The 26,554-nt window shown below is 36.7% G+C and overlaps 2 protein-coding genes across 3 annotated transcripts; both read right to left on the bottom strand.

The window, feature by feature from the left end:
- Positions 1-479: 479 nt before the first annotated feature.
- LOC114469907 (suppressor of hairless protein homolog) lies at positions 480-14,449 on the bottom strand. The gene is made up of 11 exons (XM_028457806.1): positions 14,201-14,449; positions 10,137-10,175; positions 9,929-10,024; positions 9,680-9,845; positions 7,622-7,796; positions 7,378-7,515; positions 7,170-7,282; positions 5,981-6,121; positions 5,264-5,419; positions 5,030-5,133; positions 480-1,343 (listed from the first exon to the last, which is right to left on the bottom strand). Exons 1-11 carry the CDS (start codon positions 14,218-14,220, stop codon positions 1,124-1,126), a joined length of 1,368 nt encoding a protein of 455 aa, XP_028313607.1. The 5' UTR covers positions 14,221-14,449; the 3' UTR covers positions 480-1,123.
- A 1,663-nt stretch (positions 14,450-16,112) lies between these two features.
- hgsnat (heparan-alpha-glucosaminide N-acetyltransferase) lies at positions 16,113-26,462 on the bottom strand. 2 transcript variants are annotated; one of them, XM_028458875.1, is made up of 18 exons: positions 26,257-26,462; positions 25,027-25,136; positions 24,787-24,923; positions 24,538-24,653; positions 24,374-24,443; positions 24,099-24,168; positions 23,135-23,235; positions 22,366-22,442; positions 21,955-21,985; positions 21,296-21,456; positions 19,843-19,958; positions 19,619-19,740; positions 17,881-18,007; positions 17,642-17,728; positions 17,453-17,530; positions 17,275-17,345; positions 17,043-17,155; positions 16,113-16,888 (listed from the first exon to the last, which is right to left on the bottom strand). In XM_028458875.1, the coding sequence occupies exons 1-18, from the start codon at positions 26,432-26,434 to the stop codon at positions 16,707-16,709; spliced, it is 1,947 nt and encodes a 648-aa protein (XP_028314676.1). In that variant the 5' UTR covers positions 26,435-26,462; the 3' UTR covers positions 16,113-16,706. The 2 variants fall into 2 exon arrangements, with proteins under 2 accessions (XP_028314676.1, XP_028314685.1); XM_028458884.1 differs by lacking the exons at positions 22,366-22,442; positions 24,099-24,168; positions 24,374-24,443; ... (2 more) ...; positions 25,027-25,136; positions 26,257-26,462 and having other exon boundaries at positions 23,135-23,219.
- Positions 26,463-26,554: the final 92 nt, after the last annotated feature.

The following is a 26,554-nucleotide window of genomic DNA, read 5'->3' as shown; positions in this document are numbered from 1 at the left end:
TTGTTTTATTTGAAGGTCTAATAAAAATGAAAAAAAAAAATATTCTAGGCTATTTCTGCACTATTAAAAAAAATTGTGAAAAACTTAACCACATTCGATATTCGGCCAAGTGTTTACATTTTATTCGGCTTCGGCCACTTCGGTGCATCCCTATTCATTACTGTTTAATTTACGTCCTCTTATATCAACTATAAAAAAAAGTCAAAGTGAAGATTTATACAGAGAAAATTAACTATTATGATGAAACAAATAATATTCCTCCACTGTTGGCAAATCACAATCAAATACATAACTGAAGAGTTTCTCTTAATATCAAGTCCTTATGATCAGTCATACAACTTGGGCATATTTTGTTTATTTAAAGTGCCTCATTAAAAAGTTGGCATTAATTTATTTTCTGTACTATGCTATAAAGATCATTATCAATATTTGGTAATGGTTGGTAGTGATGATGAGAAAGTCAAACACACAAAAAGGTGAAAAATCCTTTACATTTATTTGTATTTTTTTTTTACAACCGTCTCCAAGTAAAAACTTCGCCTCAAAAGTGGTTTCGACTGAACCAAGCTTTGCAGCTAAAGAAAAGAGAACTTTTTATGTAGTATTAAATAAAAGTCAAAATGTACCTTCAAAAAAGCTTTCAAAATATAGTATTATTGAATCATTAGAATGTTCCTTGGTCCATAAAAACAATGTAACTCCCTTGCTCATAACACTTAAATGAACATAGTTCACAGTAAAACAATAACCTTGGTTGTTAACAAACCTTCAAAAGTTTCCTAAAAAGCATAAAATGTTATTATAAAATCTTAGAAAAATGTATTCCTCTCCTTTCAGGTGAAGAGCTTGAATATTTAGGTTGTTGAGTTGCATTTTCACATCAATCCATAAGATGGCAGTAGAAGACAGTTAGTTAGAAGAAGTCTGTGTGGAACTCTTCAGTATTTTTTCCTCTTCAGTTTTCATTTGTTAAAGGGCTTCTCTGCAGTTCTTCACAGGTAACTGAGCCTCTTTGGAGAACAAGTTCACAAACATTTTCAGGGCACGCTAACAGAGTGGAGACAGGGTCCATATCAGCTCCACATCCACTTCCAAAGCTGTCCCTTTGCTGTGTGGATGCTGGTCATGATGAAGTGCTGTTTGACCGTAGAATGTCCCCTGCTGCACTGCAGTGAGGTCTGGGCCCTGGTTCGGGGGTGTACGTGAAGGTTAGGGGCGTGGCATAGATGATCCCGTCGTTGCGGACAAGAGTCACAGGCACCTGAACCGGCTGTCTCACCCAGCGCCATCCTTCTCTGAAGGCTGAGATATCTGGCACCACACACAGCACACTCTCTCCACATCTAAAAAAAAATACAAAAAGACAAGGCTGGGCTACTTACTGCATCATCAAATCTAACACCTTTACATAATAATATAATAATAATAGGGCTGTCACTTTAAGAAATTAATTGTGATTAATTAAATACAGGAAAAAATTACGCGCTAAAAAAATAATGCCTTTTTTTAAGCACTCCAAACAGCGCGGAACCTTCTCATTTCAAGAGTTCCTGGTATAGACATATTATTGATGCACAGGCTACAATACAAGACGGGAGATTGCCAAGCTGCTCAGCTTTGTTTGCGTTAATTTTGTCTTATAAAAACACCAGATGGAAAACGAGCCTAGTTGTGTGCAAATCAAGCAAGAAAAAGTTTGTTGAACACCGGAGATTTGCAGCACCCATTAGCACCTCAATGCTAAACATGTAGCAGCTAGCATGGACAGCTAGAACAGACATTCGGACAGTGCTAACTGCAACAAGCTCCGAGTACGCCGTGTTGCCAAAACTAGACAAGATGACAGGGTTCAGAGCCAAAATGAATAATTCCTGATGTTTTATTTCATTTGTATTTTCTATTATTTGGAGATTCACTAAAGTACACATCAATATGACACATAGCCCTTAGAACTAATCTCAAAAACAGCAGAATGTAAATGGCTACTCCTGTATCTGTTCAAGTCAGTTAAAAACAATAAATTTAAATAAAAAATTAAAAAGAAAAAAAAATAAATAAATAAATTACTTTATAAAGCCACTTTGTTATATACCAATCTTTTGATCTGCCACAATAATGTGATTTAAATGAAAATACCTGAAGTTGAGAACAATTCTCAGCAATTTTTATGTGCGATTAAAAATAGATTAATTACATTATTTCATTACAGAGCATAATTAATTAATCGCGCCATTTTTTTTAATCTCTTGACAGCACTAAATAATAATACATTTTTATCTCTATAGCACTTTTCAAAACACGTTACAAAGTGCTTTCCAAAGGCAGCTATACATTAGAAAATAAAAGACATAGTTTAGGCCAGAGATGAAAACAGTTTAAAAATGCAGAAACATAAAGTTAATAAAAATCAGGGCAGATCATTCCAGAATGTTGGGGTCCAGACTGAAAAGGCTCTATAGTCCTTTTTAGTTTTCAGATGGGCCCGTGGAACACAGAGCAGACCCTTGCCCATGGATCTTAAGGTACGCGCTGGTGTATATGGTAATAAAAGCTCTGTGAGGTAAGTTGGGGCCATTTAGGGCCTTAAAAGTGATCAATAAAATCAATCCTAAAACATACTGGGAGCCAGTGTAAAAATGCTAAAACAGGGGTAAGATGGTCATATATCATATATTTTTTTGCTAAAAAGAGCATAGGCCAGGGTTGGGGTCAATTATAATTTTAATTGCGTAATTAATTAAAATTATGTTAAAATTGAAATGAAAATTGAAAAATATCTTGCTATGTTGCGTTTTCGCTTATTCAGACTGCCAGTCTTTGTCGGTTGACAGTTGAAACATGTCGGGAGATAAAAATTTGCCTGAAAATGGTGTCTGAATAAACGAAAGCTCAACCTAACATACTATTCTAAAAGAAGACAAATGGAATCTAGCTGGAACTCAAATATTTGCTATTGTAATTGTAATTAAGTTGAGAAACTTGACTTTGTAATTGACACGAACATTTTATAAAAACTGTTGAACGTTAATGTTAGGCTAATGCTAGGTTATTGTTATTGCTAGGCTAATACTAGGTTAATGCTAATGCTAGGTCAATGTTAATTTTAGGCTAATGCTATTGCAAGGCTAATTCTATTTCTATGTTAATGTTAGGCTAATGCTATTGCAAGGCTAATTCTATCTCTATGTTAATGTTATTGCTAGGTTATTGCTATTGCTGGGCTAATGCTAGGTCAATGTTAGGGTGAGCCCTATTGTGAGGCTAATTCTATTGCTATGTTGATGTTAATGCTAGGTCAATGCTATTACTAGGTCATTGCTATTGCTAGGTTAATGTTAGGCTAATGCTATTTCTAGGTTAACGCTATTCCTAGGCTAATGCTAATGTTAGATAATTCTAATGCCAATGATTAGCTAATGTAGTGCGACACAAGTCAGCACCTGCTTCCTTATTTGCATTTTCTTCAGGAAATGCAAATATTATAGTTAATATATATTATTCCTCAACAGGATAGGTAAAATTCACAGTTGGGCTACATTGTATATGACATTACAATACTATGTTTTAAGTGTGCAGGAGTAGGGGGTACAGGGCTTCAGGTTAAATGTCTGAAGGGGTACATGGCTGTGAAAGGTTTGGGAACCACTGTAGTAAACCATTGTTAAAATATGTTTCATGTCAAATTCACCCATTAGTTCTCCCGAGGATCACTGTACCATTTAAAAAAAAAAAGATTAACTGACAGAGAAAAGGCTCAGACGCCAACATCAAAAACATTAAAACTAAAGTTTTAATGGATTATGACGCGTTCACACCAAACGTGTCAAAAGCGGCATGGGTACATTCGCAATATATGGTGGACGCGCTTCTAGGGAGTGTCGGAGGTCCCGCTGTGAGTCCCGTGCCTCCTGCACGGCGCGTTTTGAAGCTTTTGGAGCAGCGGACGCTTTTGATGTGCGTCCGGCGCCTCCAACGCGCCTGATGCTGGAGTTGGGATTGTTGAACTTTTGGGGCATATCGCGGTGCATCGACCAATCAGGAGCGTTCCCCATCCGTGATGTATTCAGAATAATGAGTAAAAAAAACACTAACCGGAGGTGGAGACAGATGGACAGGCGCTATTCTGCTGGAATAGAACGCCTGTAGTTGGTGTCCTGGTAGGAGATGCGAGCGCCGATGCAGGTCAGCAGGTCATCAAACTGGGCACGGGAGAGATGGAAGGAGCGCTGAAAGCGACTCCCGTCCGGGCACGGCTCTGGTGAATCCAGAAACGGCGCCGAGGTGCAAATAAAGCCAAGCCACTCTCTCGATAATGTAGAGCCGATGAACGGGAGTCGGAGGCGGCGTGTTCAGCAAGGAACTCCAAACTTTATTCTCCATTCAACCACACTTCTCTAAAGCCCTCTAACATCACAGTGCACACACTGAGTCACACCAAAATACATCCGACCGGAAACACAGCCTTCTCAACACATGTGAACGTAACTGATCGCCATAATATCATCCATTGTATGAACACCACCGGCAACAGAGAAGCCCCTCCCCTCGACACGCGTACTGAGCATCTTCAACGATGGTGACAAGCATCTGTATTCAATGAGCACACGCGTCCAACTATGCGTGTGAGGCACGATTTTGATGCCCAAAGCGCGTTTGGTGTGAACGTACCATAAGGAAGCCTAACAAGGTAACCAAGAGATGAAAAACTAATTAGACTATATATAATATTTCTTTGTGTATTTTAAAGCTGATTTAAGACATGAGTAAAAAATGGCCCGTTATCATAAGAGATGCTAACACAAGAGGAAGGTTAGGTTTTATGGGCTTTTTTTTTAATTAAACGCTCAGTAATTGGGATTACTTGTAATTGAACTTTAGTAATAAACAATGGTATTGTAATTGATTTCAGGGGGAATATTATAATTGTAATTGGAAAAATGCTGGTCAAAGTAATGGTAATTGAATATGGATAATTAAATACGTAATCGTAATTTTAAAACGTAACTCTGGCACAGGCATCCGCATGTACCTGTACATCGTGTCTGCTTCCACGTCTCCAAACCACACTCGGAGTTTTGGTGTGAAGTTGTGTCCAGTCAGCTCCAACATGGCCACATCTCCTCCACCATTTAACTGAACACAGGCCAATTGTGGGGAGAAAAATATAGCTTTTACATTGTTCATAATACAAATTATAATTGAAAGAACAATTGGTAGTTAATGAATGAATCAGGTTTATTCTTGAGCCTGTTTTTGTTAGTACCTGCAGAGTTTCCACCACAGGGACCGGTGTGACGGCTGTGGAGACGGGGCCCATGCCTTCATAAAAAGTGTACTCAGCCTTGTCAGTGCTAATGATTGTCCACGAAGCACCATCGTTAATAGTATCCTTGTTCATTTCTTTGGAGCATGTTGTGGCCTAAAAGGAAAAAAAATGTTTAAAATGGTTTCCATCCCTCACATTAACAAGATGATGAACCTTCTAAAAGCCTAGTTACAATCAGACATTTGAAATCAGAATAAATGTAGAAGAAAAAATTAAGGCCGTTTCGATCCGATATTGATATCAGTACGATATCAGCAAAAGTGTTTGTATCTGAATATATATTACAGAGTTTAAACCTGTCAGCTTTTTTATTCTCATATATATCTGTATTATATTTGTACATTTTATCATTATTTTTGTTATTTTTTCTATTGTAATGTGTGCACTTGTATTTCATTAACAGTCTTACTTAATTACGTACTTTTTCTTTTCTTTGTTTTGAGATTCTTTTTGAACATCTTCTCATTTATTTTTTATTTTAATCAATTGTGAAATATCATTATGTTTGAGGTTAAAATAAATGTAAGCCATTGTTAACAATAAATGGGTCAGTTTTTTTTCTCATACCTACTGTTTCTGTTGTTCTCTGTTTGAGTGATATCCTGAATTTGTGTGTGTGTGTGTGTGTGTGTGTGTGTGTGTGTGTGTGTCCACCTGGTACTGAATAATCCTCTCCTGAGATAGGCAGAGGTACATCTTGTCTGTATCTTTCAGGTAGAAGGCACACTTGTGAAGCTGTGACACCGGGTCATTAGCTTCCATTAATGCTGCTTGCTTATCCACTTTACGAATAACCTGAGGAAATAAGGCAAAAATATTCATAACAAAGAACTAAAAATAAAGAAAACTAACTATATTAAAAAAAAATAAAAAAAAACACACTCATACATGTGCATTTAGGAAGACAAAGAAATGGTAAAAGGTAAATCCACCATTTACAGGGATGGACTGGCCATCTGGCATACCAGGCATCGTCCCGGTGGGCCGGTCTGGTCCGCTACATTTTGGGGGGTTTTTTTGACAAACGAGTGGAGGCAGACATGTAACAGGTGGCCAAAAATGGTTCAAAAATTGCAAGAAATGAGTGAAAAGTGACTAAAATGGGCCAAAAGCAGTAAAGAATGGCCCCCAAAAATGGGCAAACAAAGAGGAACCAGTTGGAATGTAATGGAAAAGGGTAGCTAAAATGGGCAAAATGTGGTAAACAAATAATGAGAAAGGGCAAAATGTGGTAAACAATAGTAAGAAAGGGCAAAATGTGGTAAACAATAGTGAAAAAGGGCAAAAGGTGGTAAAAAATAAGGTCAAAGATGTGGAACATATAGAGGCAAAATGTAGGGGAAAAAGGAAACAAGTGGTATTTATTGGGAAATAGTTAGCCTATTTAAATGAAAAGTGGCCAAAACAATTTTAAGAAAGGACAAAAATTGGATAAAAGTGTCAGAAAAACTTGAAAAAATTGACAAAAAATTTAAAAAAAATTGATATTTATTAGCAAAAGGAAGCTAAAAACAAAACAAAAAAAATGTCAGAACTTTTTGAAAATGGGCAAAAATGGGACAAAGGAAGTTGCAAAATGGTCAAAGGAAATAGGTAAAAAGGGGTTAAAAAGTGTCCCCTATTTAAGGTTTTCTGGGGGAATAATAATTAAAATTAAGACATAAAAATCCACACGTTGAGCATTACTGACTTAATAACAGCTTATACGTGGTGTAGCTGATAACGTAGTGGACTGGTCTGAATAGAAAATGCCAGTGATTAATTTAGGTCCCAGTCCACCCCTGCCATTTATAAAGAAGTATAAGAAGTCAGCTAATGCTTGAGAGATAAGTTGGACACGTACGAGCCTGGGCAGGGCCATGCCAGTCACTGAACAGACCAATTTGACAGTCTGACCGTAGTGAATGTAGCCGTCTCTGACCGCAAACTCTTCCCCCTCAGACTCTTCGTCATCCACTGAAAATACAAAGTGTCACCACATCGTTTTAGTATTTTAAAAATAAGAATAAAAAAAAACAAGTACATTTACATAAAAACATGAAGGAACTGACAAAGGTGGATGAAGAAGGCACCCCACTGTTGAGAGCTAGCGTGAAAGTTTCCTCCTTCCACGTGAAGATATCGAGTACTAACGGTCTGCGATCGCAAACGATTAAACAAAGCCACCTTAGTCCCAGACGCTATACACACTGCAGAAAGAGAAACACAGTTAAACAAGCATTTCAACTCACAAACAACTCAAAGAGTCACACTGGTTTTTATTTTGTGTTGTTGACATTAATATCTGTGACTCACAATCAGCATTTTTCAGGGACTGCTTCTTCTTGGAGGGCTTGGAGATGACCTTGATCCTTTTACTGAGGAAGACTCCAATGTTGGAGCTGTTTCCATAGAGCATCTTCACCGACAGCATGAAGTGCTTCCTTTTGTCTGAGTCGCTGATATACAGAGTCTTTGCTGTGCAGAAGTGCTGTCGCAAAATGATAGTTTCAGGTTGTTGTTTTTTGTTTCACTGTTTATTAAGTTACATCAGCATCAGTTCATTGGAGCAAGTCGTGCAGAATCAATTCAGGAATAAGCAAATGCAATATTTGTTATAGCGAAAGGACAAAATAATGCAATACTAATGATGATTTAAGGATTTTTATTTGTATTGATCTATTGTAAAGATCAGTAGCAGGCAAAAAACGCTGCTTAAGGCAAGAGATCTCAACCTTGGGGTTGGAACATACTAAGAGGGGGTCACCAGATGCCTTCAAGAAACTGAGATTATATTTTGAACAATTCATCCCATTTTGCTTATTTTTACCCTTTTTCTGCAACTACACCAAATTTGCCATATTTTAACCTATTTTCATCACTTTTTCTTGCCATATTTTTTACTCCTTTTAATGCATTTTTGCTACATTATTCCCATTTCTGCCACTTCTCCATCAAATTTCAAGGCCTTTTCTGCACATCTCTTCTTCTTAAAGACATTTTCAGCACTTATAAACCCTTTCCACTACTTTTCCCACCAAATGTTGCATATGATGATCCATTATTGTCACTTTTAACCTCTTTCCACCATTTTTCATGCTTATTTTTGCCAATTTAACCATACTCACGATTTGTCATGCCCATTATTTGCCAGATTAAACTAATTGTTCCTAATTTTGTCTGCAACTTACAAGCCAATATTAACACTTTGAAACCTTTTTATCTGTTTTTGGCCACAATTTGCAACTTTTAACCAATTTCTGTAGTTTTTAAAACCTCATTTCACTGTCCTTTCCACCATTTTTTGGTCACTTTTAACCCATTTCATTTCTGATTAAAACAAGAATTTACATCTTTAAGATGACTATATAGTATGGAGTAAATAATACACTTCCAGGATAACAGTGGATATTATTCAGATAAATAAATAAATGTGGTTATCACAGATTCATAGAACAATAGATCATCATTTATGAAAAGGCCCCAAAATTCAATTCAACTTTATTTATATAGTGCTAATTACAACAAAATTCATCTCAAAGCTCTAACAAAATATAAAATTTGTAATAAAAAGGAAAAAGGAAAAAACCCAACATATCCACATGAACAAGCAAAAGCGACAGTGGGAAAAACAAACTCCCTTTTAACAGTTTGTGCTCCCCTTTATTCCCCTTATAAATGGCCCTGTCACCACATGACTGTTCTTCAATCCAGAGTTCCTACAGCTTTAGTGAAATTAAATCCAAAACATTTGAAGACTTTTTATTGAAATTAAATTTGGACCAATTTCACAGAAAACATAATTGGGGGGGGGAAAAAAATGCCACATCAATTACATAGGGTTAGGGTAATTTTTGTCTAGTGTCTAGTGCAGACGGGCAACTGGCGGCCGCCAAAATAAACACACAAAAATACACAGAGCGTTAAATACATAAAAAAACAGACTAAAATAATCAAAGTCACTCAAAAAACACAAGATGAGTACAAAAATAGCCAGAAATCTATAAAACAACAACAATACAAAAAATAAAAACCGTTTAGAAAAGCCATTTAGGAAAATATCTTAAATTTACATTTTATCCATGTTGTGTATATATTTTCTTAAAAACTAATGTTACCATTTTATTTTTTTTAAAGATTGATTTAAGACATTTTAATGATAATTAAGGCTTTATTTTTAGATTGATGAATTGAGTGCCTTTTAAGACTTTTTAAGGATCTGCAGGAACCCTGTGAATATTCATGTCTGTGTTAAACCACCTACATTTACAGTGGGGGACCCTGGTCTCTGGCGCCTGTATTTTGAGGGTCGTGGGCTGAAAGGAATCACTGGCTTAAGGGCCTTAGTCAGTTGTGTTCCACTTTCTCATTTACCTTTCCCTCCAGATTGAGTTGCTGCATCTCCTGCTCACTGCTGCCAATCCCAATGAACGCACAGGGCTGAGCCTCCTGCTCAGTGCAGCCATCTTTCTCCATACTTTCTAACTTGCTCTGCCAGCCACTGCCCATCAGATACACACACGGAGGAGGACAGAAGAACCTGATGGAGAAAAATCAACCACAGATCATATAGTTAACACACACATAAACCAGATCTACAGCTTTTACCAGTGACACACAAACCTTTTTTCATTGCCGTATGACTTTTGTGCAACTTTTGCGTGGAGTATAAGCACAGTTTGATCATCTTTCTCCTTCAAGTAATTCCTCATCGCCTCCCTGAAAATTGGGATAAATACATGAAACTGTAAGAGAGTTGTACAACACTGCTGCACTACTTAGATCAAGATCAGATGGTTCTGCACTGAAGAATTTTTTTTTCTTCTTCTACCTTGTCAAACGCTGAGCTTGTGGTTGCTCGCCAAACTTCCTGCAAAACAAAAAGTTTCACAATGTAAAGTGATTTCACCCCATGATTCAATAATAGTCTAGCACAGGGAAAATAGAAAAAGATTAACAGGTAGTGCAAAATGTGAGGTGCTGCAATAAAATAAAATCCAAAAAAACAGATGAGAGCTGTAGAATAGAAACAGTCAGCAGGCATTTCTTTATTTCTCAGAGATGTTTAAAAAACAAAGAAAAAGCAATGTTCCGTGGTCTCGTACTGAGTTTACCTCCGTATAGGTCGAATGATATGGGATTTTCAAAGGCCGATGCCAACACCGATTTAAAAAATAAATAAAAATAAAAAATTCAGCCGATGGCTGATATCTAAATCCGATTTTGGAAGCCGATATTTGAGTCCGATATACTTTTTATTGATTATGAAAAACTGAAAAGTAAATGGTGAATTCTTCACAGTATTCTAATTTTTTTAATTCCTGTTTTCGTGTGTTTTATGAGCTGGAAGCCCAAATTATGTAAAAATAAACAAATACTTGAAATTGTTTAAATTGTGGGCCCTGGATCTATAATCTTTGAAAGTTTAACTTTTGATTGGAATTATGGAAACTAAACAACTTTTCCATGATATTCTAATTTTTTGGAAAAGGTCTGTACAAAGTGCATTGTGCAAGTAGTCGGTTTAAACTAAACACCTGTTTTTAGGTATAACCACTCACTCCTTCCCTCTGTTCACAGCCACCACCATTATACCTAAGCTTTCACATCACATCTCACTCTCACTTTAAAATGACCAACTCTTCCCCACCCTTTCCATTTCCTACCTCGAGTCTCTCCTCCCTGTTCCCTTCCCCCTCACCTAGGTGTAACACTGCCCTCTAATTTTATATCCTAGCTAATGAAGTGTTTCTTATCCTTCCTTAGGGAGGGCTGGTAATGGTATATCTATAGATATATATTTTTTTTTTTTGGGCCGATGACCAATCTTGAAAAAAGTCCATATATCAGTCGACCTCTACTCCGTACTGAGATTATAACCCTAACCCAATCCAGTAAACAAATAAAACACGTGTCCTTTCACTTTGAAAAAATGAAATAAAAAATGTATTATACATTTTTTAGCAAAAATTAGTTTTCCAGTAGTGCGCATGTGTGCGCATGCACATATACAATCTCAGTACAATGTGAACTCAGTACATGACACTGGCTTCTATAAAAAGTGAAAAAAAAATGAAAACAGCACTTTTCTTTATTATTAACTAGGAAAAAAATCTAAGTTGTCTATCCCTTTTGAGAAAGTTGCTCAGTATTTCTCATACAGAAACTTGCTGTATGATAAATAATAGTTTTTCACGCCACATCATCAACCCGGAAGTCGCTATATTGGAGATACTCAACAGGTAAACAAGGTGCACGCACATAAACAAATCCCAAACTTCGAGAGTAAATGGTGAATTATTGCCGTGTTTTTGGCTGTTCCAATCGGTCAGACCGTGAAAAACATTTAGAGTTTTATAGACTGCCAAAAGTTATAACAAACGAGGGACAACGATGTCAAAACTTATCAAGAGAAAAGGAGGTGCTTGTGGTTAGTGAAGCTAAACCAGGATCTACAAGAAAAATCTGAACAACCGAATTTTTTCGATCCATTTCTTGTCAGGTAAGTGAATTGTTTATAGCAGCGGCTCTTAACTCGTTTTCTAGTTTGATGATAAAAATATAATTCATATCAAGCATGTGACATTATTGACTTAATATAATCACATTTAATAGCCTGCTACTGTAGCAACACAGTTGTTAACATGTAGAGCTAAAAATGTGCTGTATTTCTCATTGTATTCCAGGTAAAAAGTCTGACCTTATACCATTATTATTGCATTACTTACTTTAGTGTTCACAACACATCTGTCATTGATGACTTTGATACTGCATCTCCCTCACCCATACACACACCATCTGGTTATAAGCCTCCAAACTTTTATAAGATTGAAGGTCTTTCGCAGTGTATGCGCTTGGTGAGAAAACCAGGTAGTTGACGATATCAGGATAAATAATAGACGGAAGAATCTCCGCGTTGTCAATGATCTAAGACGAAGGAACCGACTCGTATGGATCTGCACCACCAATAAAGCGTGACTTTTTTAAATATTTTACCCTTTCCTGTGGACCAAGTCCTTCCCTGTATGCCTTAGCATCTATAACGCATTTTAAGGAGCTTTTCTGTAGTTTCGGACATTTATCCATCGCAGTGTTAACCTCCGAGTGCCTCCAATATGGCTGCGCATCCAGAACGTGATGTCGGTGAAAACCGTCTATAGATCAAATCAATGGAGAAGTAGACTTTGTATTGCAATACACACACTTCTGCTTTAATAACTTCCCCTAAAAAAGCTCTAAATCTAAGCTGTCCACTTTATATTATCAACAGATAGCTTCATGTCCTGTTTACTGTCATCATATCATAAAATAGCTTACACTTACTGATTTGGTTTACAGGATTGTTGGAAAAGCTGAATGCATGTTATCAAATTGTAATAAGCTGTTAAAAAAAAAAATCAAAGAATTACACGTTTTACATTTTTCAATTTCTCAAAGTTGTTTAAAATATACGATTAAACTTCCACAAAAGACAGCGTGATTTATAGTATACCTGTACGTTTATAATGAATGTAGCTATGATCATTTTTAAAGTAATTTTTGGGATCTTGTTATAATTAGTTGAACAAAAATAAGTAACGTTAGTGTGTAAATTTGATAAATAACATGAAAGAAACCATTGCAGCAAACTGCATTTTATACGGAACAGAAAGGCAATAAATACAAATCAATATTGTTTCCATGTGGTACATGGCAATACTGCAATTTATTCTTTATAGATTAATTATTGCGGAAGATTATTGGATTCACAGAAAAACAAGGTTTTGGTTTTTCTGACTTGAAGAGATAAAAATCAGTAAATTTAAAAATTGAGTTGATGAAATAAAAATATATTTTTTTTTTTTTTTTTTTTTTAAATGGCCCAGTTTTTCTGTTTTTATAGGAAATATGTTTCTGTTTTTCTGAAGTGAGAATTTTCTAAGGAACATATTTTTTGGTTTTTCTGAGTAGATGAGATAAAAAAAAATACATAAATTTTAAAAATGGCTCAGTTTTTCTGTATTTATAGGAAATATTTTTCTGTTATTCTGAAATGAGATCATTTTTATAGAACATATTTTCTGGTTTTTCTGAGTAGATGAGATAAAAAATTAACTAAATAAAAAAAAAAAATTGCCCTGTTTTTCTGTATTTATAGGAAATGTCTTTCTGTTTTTCTGAAATTATATATTTTTTTACATAACATATTTTTAGTTTTTTCTGAGTTGATGAGATAAAAATAGGTACGTTAAAAAAATGGCTCTGTTTTTCTGTTTTTATAGGAAATATTTTGCGGTTATTCTGAGTTGATGAGATAAAAAATAACTAAATTTTCAAAAAAAAAGTTGCCCTGTTTTTCCTGTATTAATAGGTATTATTATTCGGTTTTTCTGAATTGATGAGATGGCATAGTATTAATTGGCTTTATTTCAGACTCAGGGTCCATAAAATCCATACAAACACAAAAACACATCAAAAACGAAAAACATTTCCTATAAAATCAGAAAAACAGGGCCAATTTATTTATTTTTTTACTTGTTTTTCTGTCATCAATTCAGAAATAAAATTAAACTTTTTTTTTTTTTTTAAATCTGTGAATACAATAAGCTTTCATAAGTATTAAACACGTGAAATAGAATGCTATAAACGTGGCTTTACAAAAAATAATAATACAAATAAAAATTAAAGTGGGACAGGTAAATAAAAAGTAGGAAATCCTACAGAGACTAGTTCTAACTGCTGGCCACACACGGACTGTGCAGCTGCTGCTGCTCCAAGAAGTGAAGCTACAACAGAGCAAAGCAGTGCCTTAAACACTGAAAACATCCATAGAATGATTTAAAAATCCGACCAACAAGCACACAACTACACTAGAACTTGTTTTCCTAACAATGTGCTTCAAATTTCGGCACTTACCCCGTAACAACGGGCGCCATCTTCAACGATAACGCCCCCCCTCCTCATCAAAAAAAAAGTCCAAAAATCGCAAGATTCTTCTCCTAGCCCCTCATTTAGCATATCAGGAGACGGAGGTTAGAGTAAAAACAAGGGGGTAGAAGTAGATGACGGGGCAAAAATGGTGAGAAATAAACGGGGAGGGGGACAGGCAGAGGGCAGACGCCAAAACATCAAGCGTGGGAAAGTTGTGAAGTAACGCGAGAACTGGAAAACTCTCACAATATACATGAATGTAGTAGGACTGAGTTCTCGCGAGAATGACGAGGCTCCACAACGGCGGGTTTGCTCACGTTGTAACCTGATTCCCACGCCTTATTAAGCAATCACACAGACTGCACCTTCTTCACAGGACTTAAAACCAGTCTTACACCAGCAATCCCCGTTTCGTTTCCACGATATTCACCAGATCCTTCTAGAAAAATTACATTTTATTACCAATCCCATGTATTTTTTGGGTTATTTACCTCTCTTTTTTTAACCACTTAAAATACAATTTTTTAAACTACCAAATGCTCCCTATTAAGAATCACTTTTGGTTTTGGATCATGACCCCATTTTTATATCCCAACTTTTTAGCAATCCCAAATACATTTTTGTTTGTAAACTTTGATTTTAATCATGTTTGTTACTGTTACAAAATACAGAGTAGCCAGGATTAATGCACAAAGTCACTAGATGTGTCAGCTCAGACATTTTCATACTGTACTTTATTTTTTCCTCACCTTATACCGCATTTTATTGAAACTAAATTTATATTTGAGAATGTGAAAGAACAGAGTAAAGTTGCTGTGTTTTATTTTAATTTGAAAAATAATAATAAATTCTGTCATATATATATATATATATATATATATATATATATATATATATATATATATATATATTAATCAGTAATTAATTAAATCAAAAACATTTCAGGCGACCCCCCCATGGCTGGCTATTGTTTGCTCAGTTACTGTACCCCTAATAAAGTAATAAATTAAATGTAAAAGCATTATCATCACAAATACCCACTTTGGATTTGAAGGTATTTCCAGTGCATGAGAGTGCTCATGTTGTGTGAAAAACACTGGTAAAGAAGTTTGGCTCAAGTTAGAATCAAGCAATAATATATAGAAAAATGGAATTTGAATGAGTATTAAAGTTGGCTTTGAAATGAAGGTCTTGGGGTGACTATGGCATTTAAGACTCAGATTCCCACAAAAAAATAGACTCAAATAATCTACAGTGGAAAGAAAAATGTCCCATTTTTTCAGTGGTTCTTCATAGAATAACAAAAAAAATATTTTAAATAAAACAGGCTGTAGCTACTTAAAAGAGCCTGCTTTACAGCGAAAATAGTGTAGTCGGAATTTACCTGAACTAATAATATGGGATATTACCATATTAGGATGACAGAATATAAACAGTTCAATTATTCAGAAGCTAAATAACAAAATAATGACAGTTATCTGAAAATGTGCCTGATGTCAGGAGACTGGAATGGGAGAAAGTCATTTAGGTGTTCATGTAACGTCAAGCACTAGCTTCATTGTTCTATTGCACAAATACAAAATGATGCTGGTTTGAAAACGATACAAAGTAATAACACTAAAATAGTATAAACTCCCAGCAAGTATTTGCATACAAAATGTGCAAGAAATAAATAAAAATGATTACTCTACTAGCATCCAAAACCATACATACTGGGCAGAATGTCAGTTACTGCATGTAAGACAAATTTATACCTGAACCAGATTTATTTCAAATTCTGTCCTTTGTTACCATCTTTGTATGCAAAATAAAATGTGTACATGTGAAAAATAAATACTACAAACTGTAACATATCTCCTCAAACTTCCTTTACTGAGTGAAAGTCAGGTTAAAACAATGACGGTATTTTTTTTTTCAACTTTATTTGAATTAAAAGAACATGTGCACAAGTAGTGATACATACAATTGATAATGCAAGTGTACAAAATGTCAAATGTTCAAATCACAAATGACTTTCAAGATAATGCGTTTCTGGAATTACAAAAGACTCCTGTACGCATTGACATTATTTAAACAAAACGTTCAATGTGTAACAGTACTTGAAAATAGCTACAATATTTCTTTTTTTAAACTGTACATATTAAATGGTATCGGCATCGACCAAAGCGAAGGAAAACCAAAATCATTGTATTGGATTGTGATGAGTAAAAGGTAAGAACTTTTTGTAAACAAATGTCGAGCACTGTCACTTCATTACCAAAACTCCTTAGAAAGAAATCGTAATTTAATCTACATTGCCATTGTTAAGTGAATTACTTCTGTACAATAACAGTCTGATTGTAAAAAGTGGAAGAAAAGAAATCTGCACCAACGAATAATATTTAATGTAGAATAGGCATCAATTTCCACAAATTGTTTGGTTTGATGATATTTCCAGCAGCTTGATATAAAAAACCTCCTCTGTTTTCACAACCCAGTGAAAACTCCATGTTCAAATTTTCCAGAAAATCTTTTTTCTGTACAACACGTAGGAGATAAGAACCCAACAGGAAGTGGCCACAAGATTCTGGGTGAGGTGCTCAGCGTGCGATTGGCTGTTTTTCATGCGCCAGTGGAAAGGGAAGTAGTTTTCAAACACTTCATGGCCCACGTAGACAAGAATGGAGTTCATACCTAAAACAAAAAGAACAAGTCATACATCAAAGATAAGACCACGATTACAAAATAACAAATTCGTTACAAAAAAAAAAAAAAAAAAAAAAAAAACGCATTTAATCTGCACTTTTAGAAGCTGAATTATTACATTTTGAATTGAATTTCTGCTCACCAGGGTAGAAAAACGGAGCACCTGACCACCACTTCTTCACATCCACTATGTAGTAGATCAGCGCCAGCAGCACAAAGGCAAAGCAGGCCAGAGTTGTAACAAACGACAGAGACCTAGCGGGGAAATCAACAAACAGCAACATTGTTAAAGATATTTGACACACACATCCATCCCCATAACGAGGATTTCCACGTTTTTTTTTTTAAAGTGCATGTTTATTATCAAGTATTACCATAAATTTTTATTGATAGGAATGAAGCCCTGGTTTGTCGAGCACAAGGTCAAAATTGCAGAGATGACTCCCTGTGAAATAGCAGATTTCATGTACAGTTACACAGCATAATTACATAGCAAAAACATAGCTAGTGACAAGTACTACACAAATAAAGATTGGAAGCTGGTTTCCTTACCAGTACGAGACCCCAAATGAAGAACCTCAACATAATACTTGTGGGAAAATCTCTGTAATGCAGGATTATCTTTCCTGCCTGCAAAAAAAAAAGGAATAAATTAAAAACAATCTACCGTAGTATAACAGTTGACCATTTTCATAATGGTCCAAAACCATTATGACATTAATAATGAATAACACAACAAACCTGTAATCCAAGAAAAGCTATTAAGATGGAGTTGATGCTGCCAAGAATGCCCTCTGGATCCAAAGGCGTATCTGTTTCGTAAACCACCTGAAATTGAAAATTCAAAGAAAAAAAATCACAACAATTTGTATTCATTATCTTTCAGTAGCTGCTGTAATGTTAGCATAAAATGATATGACCCACAAGCTGAACCTTAGCACAGGTGCTACATCCTGGGAATATTTCTTGTGGATACAAACCCGTGATGAAGGAAACTGGTAAACGTGGTCTTCACCAAGCAGCCACCGGTCGATGAAGGCAGCAGCTCCACCAGTGCAGTTTGAATACAGGCCCATGTCACCAATCCCACCTGGACCCAGATAACCTCTGTTCAAAAGAACCAGATCAAAGCAGTGTTACAGCGCTATACCACAAATATTTTGGGATCATTGACAAAACAAAAAAACATTCAAACTAATATTTTAGCATGAGAAACCTGCATCTCAAACAGTTTATTAAACGACTGCATTAATCAATCAATGTTTATTTATAAAAAGCACTTTTCATACAAATAAATTCAGCTCAAAGTGCTTTTACATAGTTAAAAATACACCCACTCCGTACAAACCCCATCCATCACACACAGACACACTAGTTCAAATAAGGACAAAGCACATGGCTGGGTACAGACGAAACACTGGGATAGTAATCCTAAAATATAACAACTATAAAAGATAACAATCCTAAAACTATAAGAACAACATAAAATAACTCAATCCTGAAACCATAAAAACATGAACAATAACAATCCTAAAATGAATAATTAGTTAAAAGCTCATTTGAAAAGGTGGGTCGAGCCTGTTCTTTTCAAGCATCTCAGCATCAACCAGAACAAAACTGTCCAGGGTTTCCTCAGGTAAAGATAGACACTCAGGACTGTTAAAAACCATGGTACGATTAGATTAAATATTACATCTGATAGTGTCGATCTCTGCTCTGAAGTGGTCTGTAAACTGTTGACAAAAAGACTCAGAGGGAGTGATCTGTGAACTATTACAATAAGGGTTAAATAAACGATCAATGGTGGAAAATAAAACTTTTGGGTTATTGTTGTGCTTGGTTATAATATTGGTGAAGTAATAATAATAATAATGCATCAATTTTATATAGCGCTTTATCATAGACACTCAAAGTCACTTTACAGAATTAAGGCATTACTCTTTCACTCCACACTTAGTGGTGGTAAGCAACTATTGTAGCCACAGCTGCCCTGGGGCAGACTGACGGAAGCGAGGCTGCCATAGTGCGCCATCGGCCCCTCCGACCACCACCAACACTCACTCACACTGCATTCATACTAGGCAATGTAGGTGAAGTGCCTTGCCCAAGGACACAATGACAGATACCACTGGGGTGACTGCCACCCCACTGTGGCACAAAATTACAAAGTACAAAATTCTTGTATTCTTGCACAGTATGTGTGGAACTAGGGCTGCACAATTAATCAAATTTTAATTGTGATCATGATTTTGGTTGCCACGATTAAATTAACCTGGTCGTTGGCAATATTTACATTTTAAATAAGGGATCTGCACTCTATAATAGTGACTGTATTTATTCAGTTGGCCTTTGGTACATTATAAATTCTCAGGTTAATTTTTTTATTTTTATTTATTTTAGTATAATTCAATTTTGAACTGTAAACTGTACACATAGTGTGTTCAAAAATAGTGTAATAACACAAATTTTTACCTAAGATTATAAATAATTGTGATTATATCGTGATTACAATATTGATCAAAAATAATCACGATTATCATTTTGGCTATAAATGTGCAGCCTTATATGGAACAAGTCAAATATTAAACTACAACATCAGAATTATGTTTATTTAAAAAAGTCACCCATCAGCAACCTTTCTTCTAAATACATTCCTTTGTAATCAGTTCTAACAATGATCACATGCACATTTCAGTGCATGTCTACATTTCCACTCACGTTGGACACCCTGGCACAGGAAGTAAAAAAGTGAAGCAAAGCCAGACAACCTCCAGGACTAGTACACACAGCCAGGCAGGCCAGTAGAGCAGGATGTCCAGGCCCCGAGACCACCAAACCTCCTAGGAAACACCAACATGCACTTTTAAACAAAAACTAAAAAATTGGCTCTACACGTGAAGAGAAAAATTGCAATCATGAAATGAACATTTTACAGCACAGACCATTGTGAGCATGTCCAGGTGACCTCTTGCCACCAATAAATCCAAAGAGGCAACAACCAAGTAAGACCAGCCTAAGCGCTGTAAAACACCTGGGATTCGCAAGTCGCCCCACGTCACTGAGGAGAAGAGCGTAGCGTGAGCCACAACACAGCCATTACTATGTGAACTAAATATTTAAAAACATGAAACACATGCAGAGGTCGGATGTGTCACAAATAGGGTTGGGCATCGTTTGGATTTTAACAATTCTGATTCCTGTTCTAAACGATTCTGGATTCCGATTCTTTGAGATTCTTTGAGTTTCACAGGATAATTTTTTTTTAATTTGAAAAAGCCTTTACACAGGTAATTTTTATCAATTCACTGAGTTGATACAGTTTAATTTGGTTGCTGTACTATAACTAGAGTATTAAAATACAAAGGTCCCCAACTATAACTGTAAAACTGAAACTTGCTGAAATAACACCACAAACTCAAACCCTGGAGTGATCATGTGACAAATCAATCAACAGTTCTAGTTGAGGGAGATTATTATTATTCTGGATACAGTGGAAACAGAAACGCAAAAAAAAAAAAGTTATATTTTGAACTTGTTTATATTGTTGGGAAGATATTATATACATAAATGTAATTAGAGTCTAAAGCCACAAAAATGGCACCACTAGACTAATATAAGACCTCTTTACATGGAGTATAAGACAAAAGAGTAGTGGAAACTTTGGACATTTTTGAATCCTTAAATCTTTTTATTAAAGTAAAAGTACCCCAAGTATTTTTTTTTTTATGTAAATTGTATATGACTGTAAATAATTCATATGTTTTATATAAACGGGTAAATGTGTGAATTGTATATATTATAATAGTTGTATGGAGTACACGTATCAATAAAAAAATTTAAAAAAAACAACAACGGGCACTGTCTGTAATTCCAAGGAAGCAGCCCCTCCCCCCCTACAGAGAGACAGCAGCAGCAGAGGACTGTCCTACACTTCCTCATTTAGCGGGGCTAAATTAAACCTGGCAACTTCTTGAATACGCCTACATTCTGGGTGATCCCATCCTTTAGCAACTCCCTAAGTTGATAATTTAAGTCGTAGAAGCGACGCTGTCTATGATATGACCGGAGAAGAAGTGATCAGCACTCTCTCCCCTGTCAGCCTATGATCAGCGGCTCCACAAGCAGACGCACGCGCTACAGTCGCATTCTGAACGCATCTTAAACAAACCCCACGTAAAACAAACAGAGCAAGCCGCGAACACAAACTTGTGCGGGCATTTAGGAATCCAAAAAAAAGAACTGAAATGCAAACATCTTCGTAACGATTTCAGAACCGAACGTTAAAAACCGGTTCCTATTTGGAACCGGTTCTTGGTGCCCAACCCTAATCATAACGCAATCTATAGCATTTCTGTCATTGTTAATATGCATACAACGAGTATAAACAATGCCTACATGCTCCCTGGCAGTAATTTGGGTTGATGATGAAAACTCCAATGATGAAGAGCTGCACGCTTCTCCACACCACCTTTTTAAGCAATGAGCTGCGGGTGAATCCAGCACGCAGCAAGGAGTTGATGGATAATGCGATGGATGTTCCCATTATGAAAACAAACCTGTTGGAGAGAGAGAGACAATGCAATGTGCAAGTGAGTTGAGACATAACACAATGGTTGACCATCAAACTCGTTGAAGAATTGAATTACTAGGTTTTGTAGAAATTTTAACAAAGTCAGATTCTAGAAGTTTTGACCTAAATAATAATAATACATTCCATTTAAAAACACCTTTCAAAACACCCAATGACACTGTACAGTAGACTAGAGTCATAAAAACAATAAAAACAGGAGCAAGAGAATAAAGCAATACAGCATTGAGATGGTGAGTGCGTGACTGTCTGAACAGGTGATTTAAGTCTGGATTTGAAGAGTGGCAGGGAGGACAATATATTTGCTTAAAGCCTATTGTTACAACATAATGAATCAAAATGAGAAATACATTAAAAAAAAAAAGTGATGATACATTTCTAAACTTTCAGCTATATGGACTTCAGAGTCTGAAGTCCATATAACTGAAAGTTTAGACAAAAGAAGATATATTTAAAAATGACATACCATGGAAAAACCAGATCTGCAACAGTTAGGCCTGTGACAAAAACAGAGGGAAACATTAACATCCAATGACATACTGTACAGTATTGCAAAATCTAACGGGGAAGCACTCCATGCAAATGCAAAAATAAATAGCACACTGAGCTGAATCGAAGCCCAAGGCACATACACACACACACTGTTGGTTGGGGGCCCATGACAACTGTGTTAAAACTCATTAAAAATGGTCAAAAACTATCTTCAGCACAAAGTGGTGGCACAGTGTGGCTAAATCTGTCATATCACCATACAAGTTAAAAATAGGATCTCATCAATACACATGTAATAGCAGACATCCCAATACTTCTAGAAATATAGACCATTTGAATCAGTGAAATACCATTATAGGAAAATATTTAAGAAGGCAGAGCTCACCATTCCAACTTGCATGTCTGAAGAACCAGTATCGCCCTCCTCCGTAATTCACAAACACCATAATAACTAAGGCGATCCTAGTACACACAGAAAATGTACCTCTTAAGTCAAAAGCTATAGTAACTGAAATACCTGAGCTTCATTTTATTCCCCTGCTTAATTCCTGGGGGACGATAGACCAGCAAAATATGTGCTACAATACACAATATCCATGAAGACATTACCTGCTGCACTGTATATATATATATATATTTATATTTATCCTCTGTCTATCCATATTTATCCCTCATCCTTTATATTTATCATTATTATCATTATTGTTGCTGGGTTTTTTCTTTGTTTTTAGTTTTCTTTGTTTTTTGTTTCACGCACCGACTACCAAGTCAAATTCCTTGTACTGTCCTAAAAGACTGTACTTAGCCATTAAAACATTTCTGATTCTGATGAATCTAAACAGATGTCATCGCCTAGCAATGCACAAGGCCTGAAAATGTGCATCTCATAGCCATCAGGTGTTTAAAAGCAAAACATGCAGGACTGCAGCCCTTTAATTAATTTCATTGTTACATGAAACACCAAGTTGAGCAGATACCTAGTTGGAGTTTTCAAATTAGAGCAAAAAGGAAAACATTGGATCGTCAAAGCACCTGATTAATATCAATACTGTCACCTCCATCGGCCTTAGACAAACTAATTTACACTCTTAAATCACATGTTACACTGTAATGACAAGTCGTAGTGACAAACTGGTGGAGCTGGGAGCTCTTACCCTCTAAATGTGTCCAGAGATCGAAGCCTTCTGATGGCACTGGGTGGAGGGGGGAGGATGTTGTCAGTGACGGGGGCTGCTGCACGTGGTGAGCCCAGCTCCTGGTCGTGAGTGGAGGAGATAATGAGGGGGAAATTAAGTCTAAAAGTACTGGAGAATATTAAGGAGACACTGATTATTTAAAACAACGCACATTGCTAATAATTCACTCATGGTACAAATTATTCATTAAAGTGTCACTAAACCTCAAACCCACTTTTTCTGCTGAATACATATGTATTTGGGTATTAAGTAGTGCTGTTGATTGATCCTAGTCCAACTTTTAAAATTTTAGTAAAAGTATTTAAATTTTGCGTATTAAGTTGTAAAATGCAAAATATCCTGGCCTCTAAGGGTTGAACGCCAGCTGTTACAATTAAATTTTGCCATTGGCTGAGACAGATTCTTCGTATTGCCCTGCGTCACCAATTTTCACTGTTGGCCCCGCCCCTCCTCTAAAAGCTGAGTGGAGGGAGGAGGGTTTCCTTCAATCACAGCCCTCAGTGAGCATTGATTGACAGCCATAATGAGGAACTCCTCTCTTCAGTGGTGATGTTTTTTTACTTCTATAAAGAGCAGATTATGCACTAATCAAGCGAACTGTGTAGCCACATCATGTGTGTATTCCCGTCTGTCCCTGCATTTGCCCAGACGTTGTGTTCGTCTTTCGGTGTGTGCGTAAGCAGCGTTCCAGCTTCTCCTCAGCCATGAACAGAGGCTTGAAAGCCAGTGATAGTGTCCCTAGTGTTGTGTGCGCGTGTGATTGTTGTATTTCATCACAGTTGTTACTGCAGCACAGTGCTGCCTGACTGGGCGTCTTACTGCTTCAGTAGTAATGCCTATAATCAAGGCAGTTTCTTAATTTCCCCTCTAATGGCAGGTCAGCAGAAAGCAGGGGTTTTGTTACTCTTTAAGAAACACTCACAGAGTTGATGAGCCTCTCGGTCTCCATGGAGCCACCAATTCGGTGGACCAGTCCCTTTACTGCATCAAGTCTGAAATATGATCAACACAACAGATTGTGTAGTTTGTAACATACACACATCACAGCACATTCTTTGTATCCAAGCAGCAAAAAAAAAAAACTCTGGGCTTGTGACGCGTGTATCCTTTGTTTATTTACAAAGGACTGTGTAGCTTGTCTAATCAATACAAAACATTCTGCTGCCCAACTTAACAAAACAAATAAACTGAGCTTACTCAAATATTCTTCTTCCAACGTCAAACACCAAGGCCAGTCCAGCATAGATAAGAAAAGCAGCCAAGATGGCTGTGTGGAGAGAGCACAATGATAAATAAACACAACAAGTCCTTCAGAAATTCACTGAAAACACTTCATGTATCATTGTATCATTGAGACTCACGTATGTAACTATTGACAGGGTCTGCGTCTGTCACTATTGAACAGTTGACAGCTGAGGGACTCAGGCTTTTCAGCCATAAAGAGTAATTACCATGCTCACCGAAGTGAAAAGGAACCCTGGGCAAAGAAAGGTAGAAAATGTTACCACCAAACGTAAAAGACTGATATGTTTTGGGAAATTCCCACTTGTGTGAATAATTATATCAAGATAGTTAACATATTGACATGGGACTACAGCAAAGTAACCTACTTGCAGAGTTCCAGGTTGGACTGGGAGGTATTGACTTGCAGAGTAAGCTCATACTGTGTGCTTACTACAAAGTCCACAGATCCAGGCTGACCAGGGCTGTCTTGTGCAGACACATCTCCCAGCTTCTGATACAGACACTAGCACAAAAAAACATGGAACAGAAAAGATCACACTCACAGGACCAGTAGTCCCTATTTATAAAAAATATGTAACAAGTTAACGGTAAGTCTCTGAGCCTACCTGGTAGCAGCGATCTGATGTCCAAAACACTGACACATCAGTGTCCAGCTCATTGTTCACAGTCAGAAGCGCCTCATCCATTTTCAATGGCAGGGGACGCCTGGAGTCAGCTGCAGATAGTAATAGTGTCAACATTAGGTTTTATTTAGATGTAGTTCATTGATTTTTTTGGGGTAATCTTTCTCATGGGGTGATGAATCATTTAAATTCAAGCCACATATTTAAGACCAAATTAATCTATTAAGTGTGCCTGAAAAATAGAAATAAATAAGGAGAAACATTGTGGTGGAATTATAAATTTCATGAGGTTTACCATTTAAGAGTGGTGTGGGAGGTGTGTTTCAGATATGGGAAGGATGTAAATGACGCATCATCAGTATATATTGAATCAGAGGGTGTTTCGGCCTTTATAACACTTCCTTTTATTTATGTACAGTTCTCTCTGTACACTGTGGTGACAGTCCTTATAAAACACAATGGATCTTATTTTTCCTGATATTAATACTTAAGACATTTTCTGAGATGTTTAATGCCTGTCAGATTTCTCTAAACGACCGAGTGATGATTTATTATGAGGACGAAGTCAGTAAATGTTTGAGTCCGAGGAGCCAAACAATCATCCCATTCACACCCATCCATCCATACATCCATCCGTCCGTCAGTGAAGTGAGCAATTGTTAGCTTAATAAACAACCTAAACAGACCTAAGTGAATCAGAACCGACTCACTTCATGTTGGCTGCTTTTTATTAATAATCTAAGTAGGAACTACAACATGTTAGCTAAATAAGTAGCACTCAAGAGTAGGAAAAATCAAAACAACTAACAAGTGTAACCTAAATGGAACTAACTTTAACCAACCTACCTGGTATCAGTGGTCGACACAGAGACAGGAACACAGTCCACAGTGGGTGTTCGGCTGCTACAGACTGCTTTTATTGAGCCCCTCCATGCATGTAGCTAGCGTTAGCATCTGAGACAGGAAACCATGTGAGAGCCCGACGGTCACATGCTAAACTAATCCTGAATAAACCCTCACGGAGGGAAGTTCAAACTCTACTGTTTACACAGTCAGCTGTTTTCTTCCGATAGATAATACAGGTGACTGGTTAGACGGAGAGCTTCCGCAGTACTTTTGCTGGGTAGCTACTAGCCCAGAGGCTGGCTGAGCCAAGGAGGGTTTTGTAGTGAGTTAGTACTGCTAACCTATAGTTATAAACACTTCACTTACCCGCAGATGTTAGAGCTGTGAGTGGAGACAAGAAGAGAGCTGCAGCTGCAACTAAAGCACTGAGGGTAAACATGGGCACGGTCTGTGTCTGTGTCTGTCCTGTCTGTACTAGTGATCTCTCTGTAGAACCGGAGTACTTGAGGCATTTCTCCAGAGTCCTTTTTTCCATAGTAATCATCACTTCCGCTGCATCCCGTGTTTGGGCTTTGTAGTGGGAGCGAGGAGGGACAAATCACCTTAATCTGCTCTATGAAAGTACCATCAGGATGTGAAACACTTTGATGGAAGGGGTTTTACA

This window comes from Gouania willdenowi, chromosome 1 (assembly GCF_900634775.1).
Source record: "Gouania willdenowi chromosome 1, fGouWil2.1, whole genome shotgun sequence".
Classification (NCBI taxonomy): Eukaryota; Metazoa; Chordata; class Actinopteri; order Blenniiformes; family Gobiesocidae; genus Gouania; species Gouania willdenowi.
This window is presented reverse-complemented; position numbering and strand designations above follow the sequence as displayed.

Excerpts from the sequence above, each read along its gene's own strand:
- LOC114469907 (XM_028457806.1), bottom strand. The coding sequence starts at position 14,220 with ATGGCGCCCGTTGTTACGGG. Across the intron at positions 10,176-14,200 it reads ATGGCGCCCGTTGTTACGGG|GAAGTTTGGCGAGCAACCAC; the intron begins GTAAGTGCCGAA and ends TTTGTTTTGCAG. Across the intron at positions 9,846-9,928 it reads TCATACGGCAATGAAAAAAG|GTTCTTCTGTCCTCCTCCGT; the intron begins GTTTGTGTGTCA and ends TTTCTCCATCAG.
- hgsnat (XM_028458875.1), bottom strand. The coding sequence starts at position 26,434 with ATGATTACTATGGAAAAAAGGACTCTGGAGAAATGCCTCAAGTACTCC. Across the intron at positions 24,169-24,373 it reads GTTGGAAGAAGAATATTTGA|ACTTGATGCAGTAAAGGGAC; the intron begins GTAAGCTCAGTT and ends ATCATATTTCAG. Across the intron at positions 21,457-21,954 it reads GCAGATCTGGTTTTTCCATG|GTTTGTTTTCATAATGGGAA; the intron begins GTATGTCATTTT and ends TCTCTCCAACAG.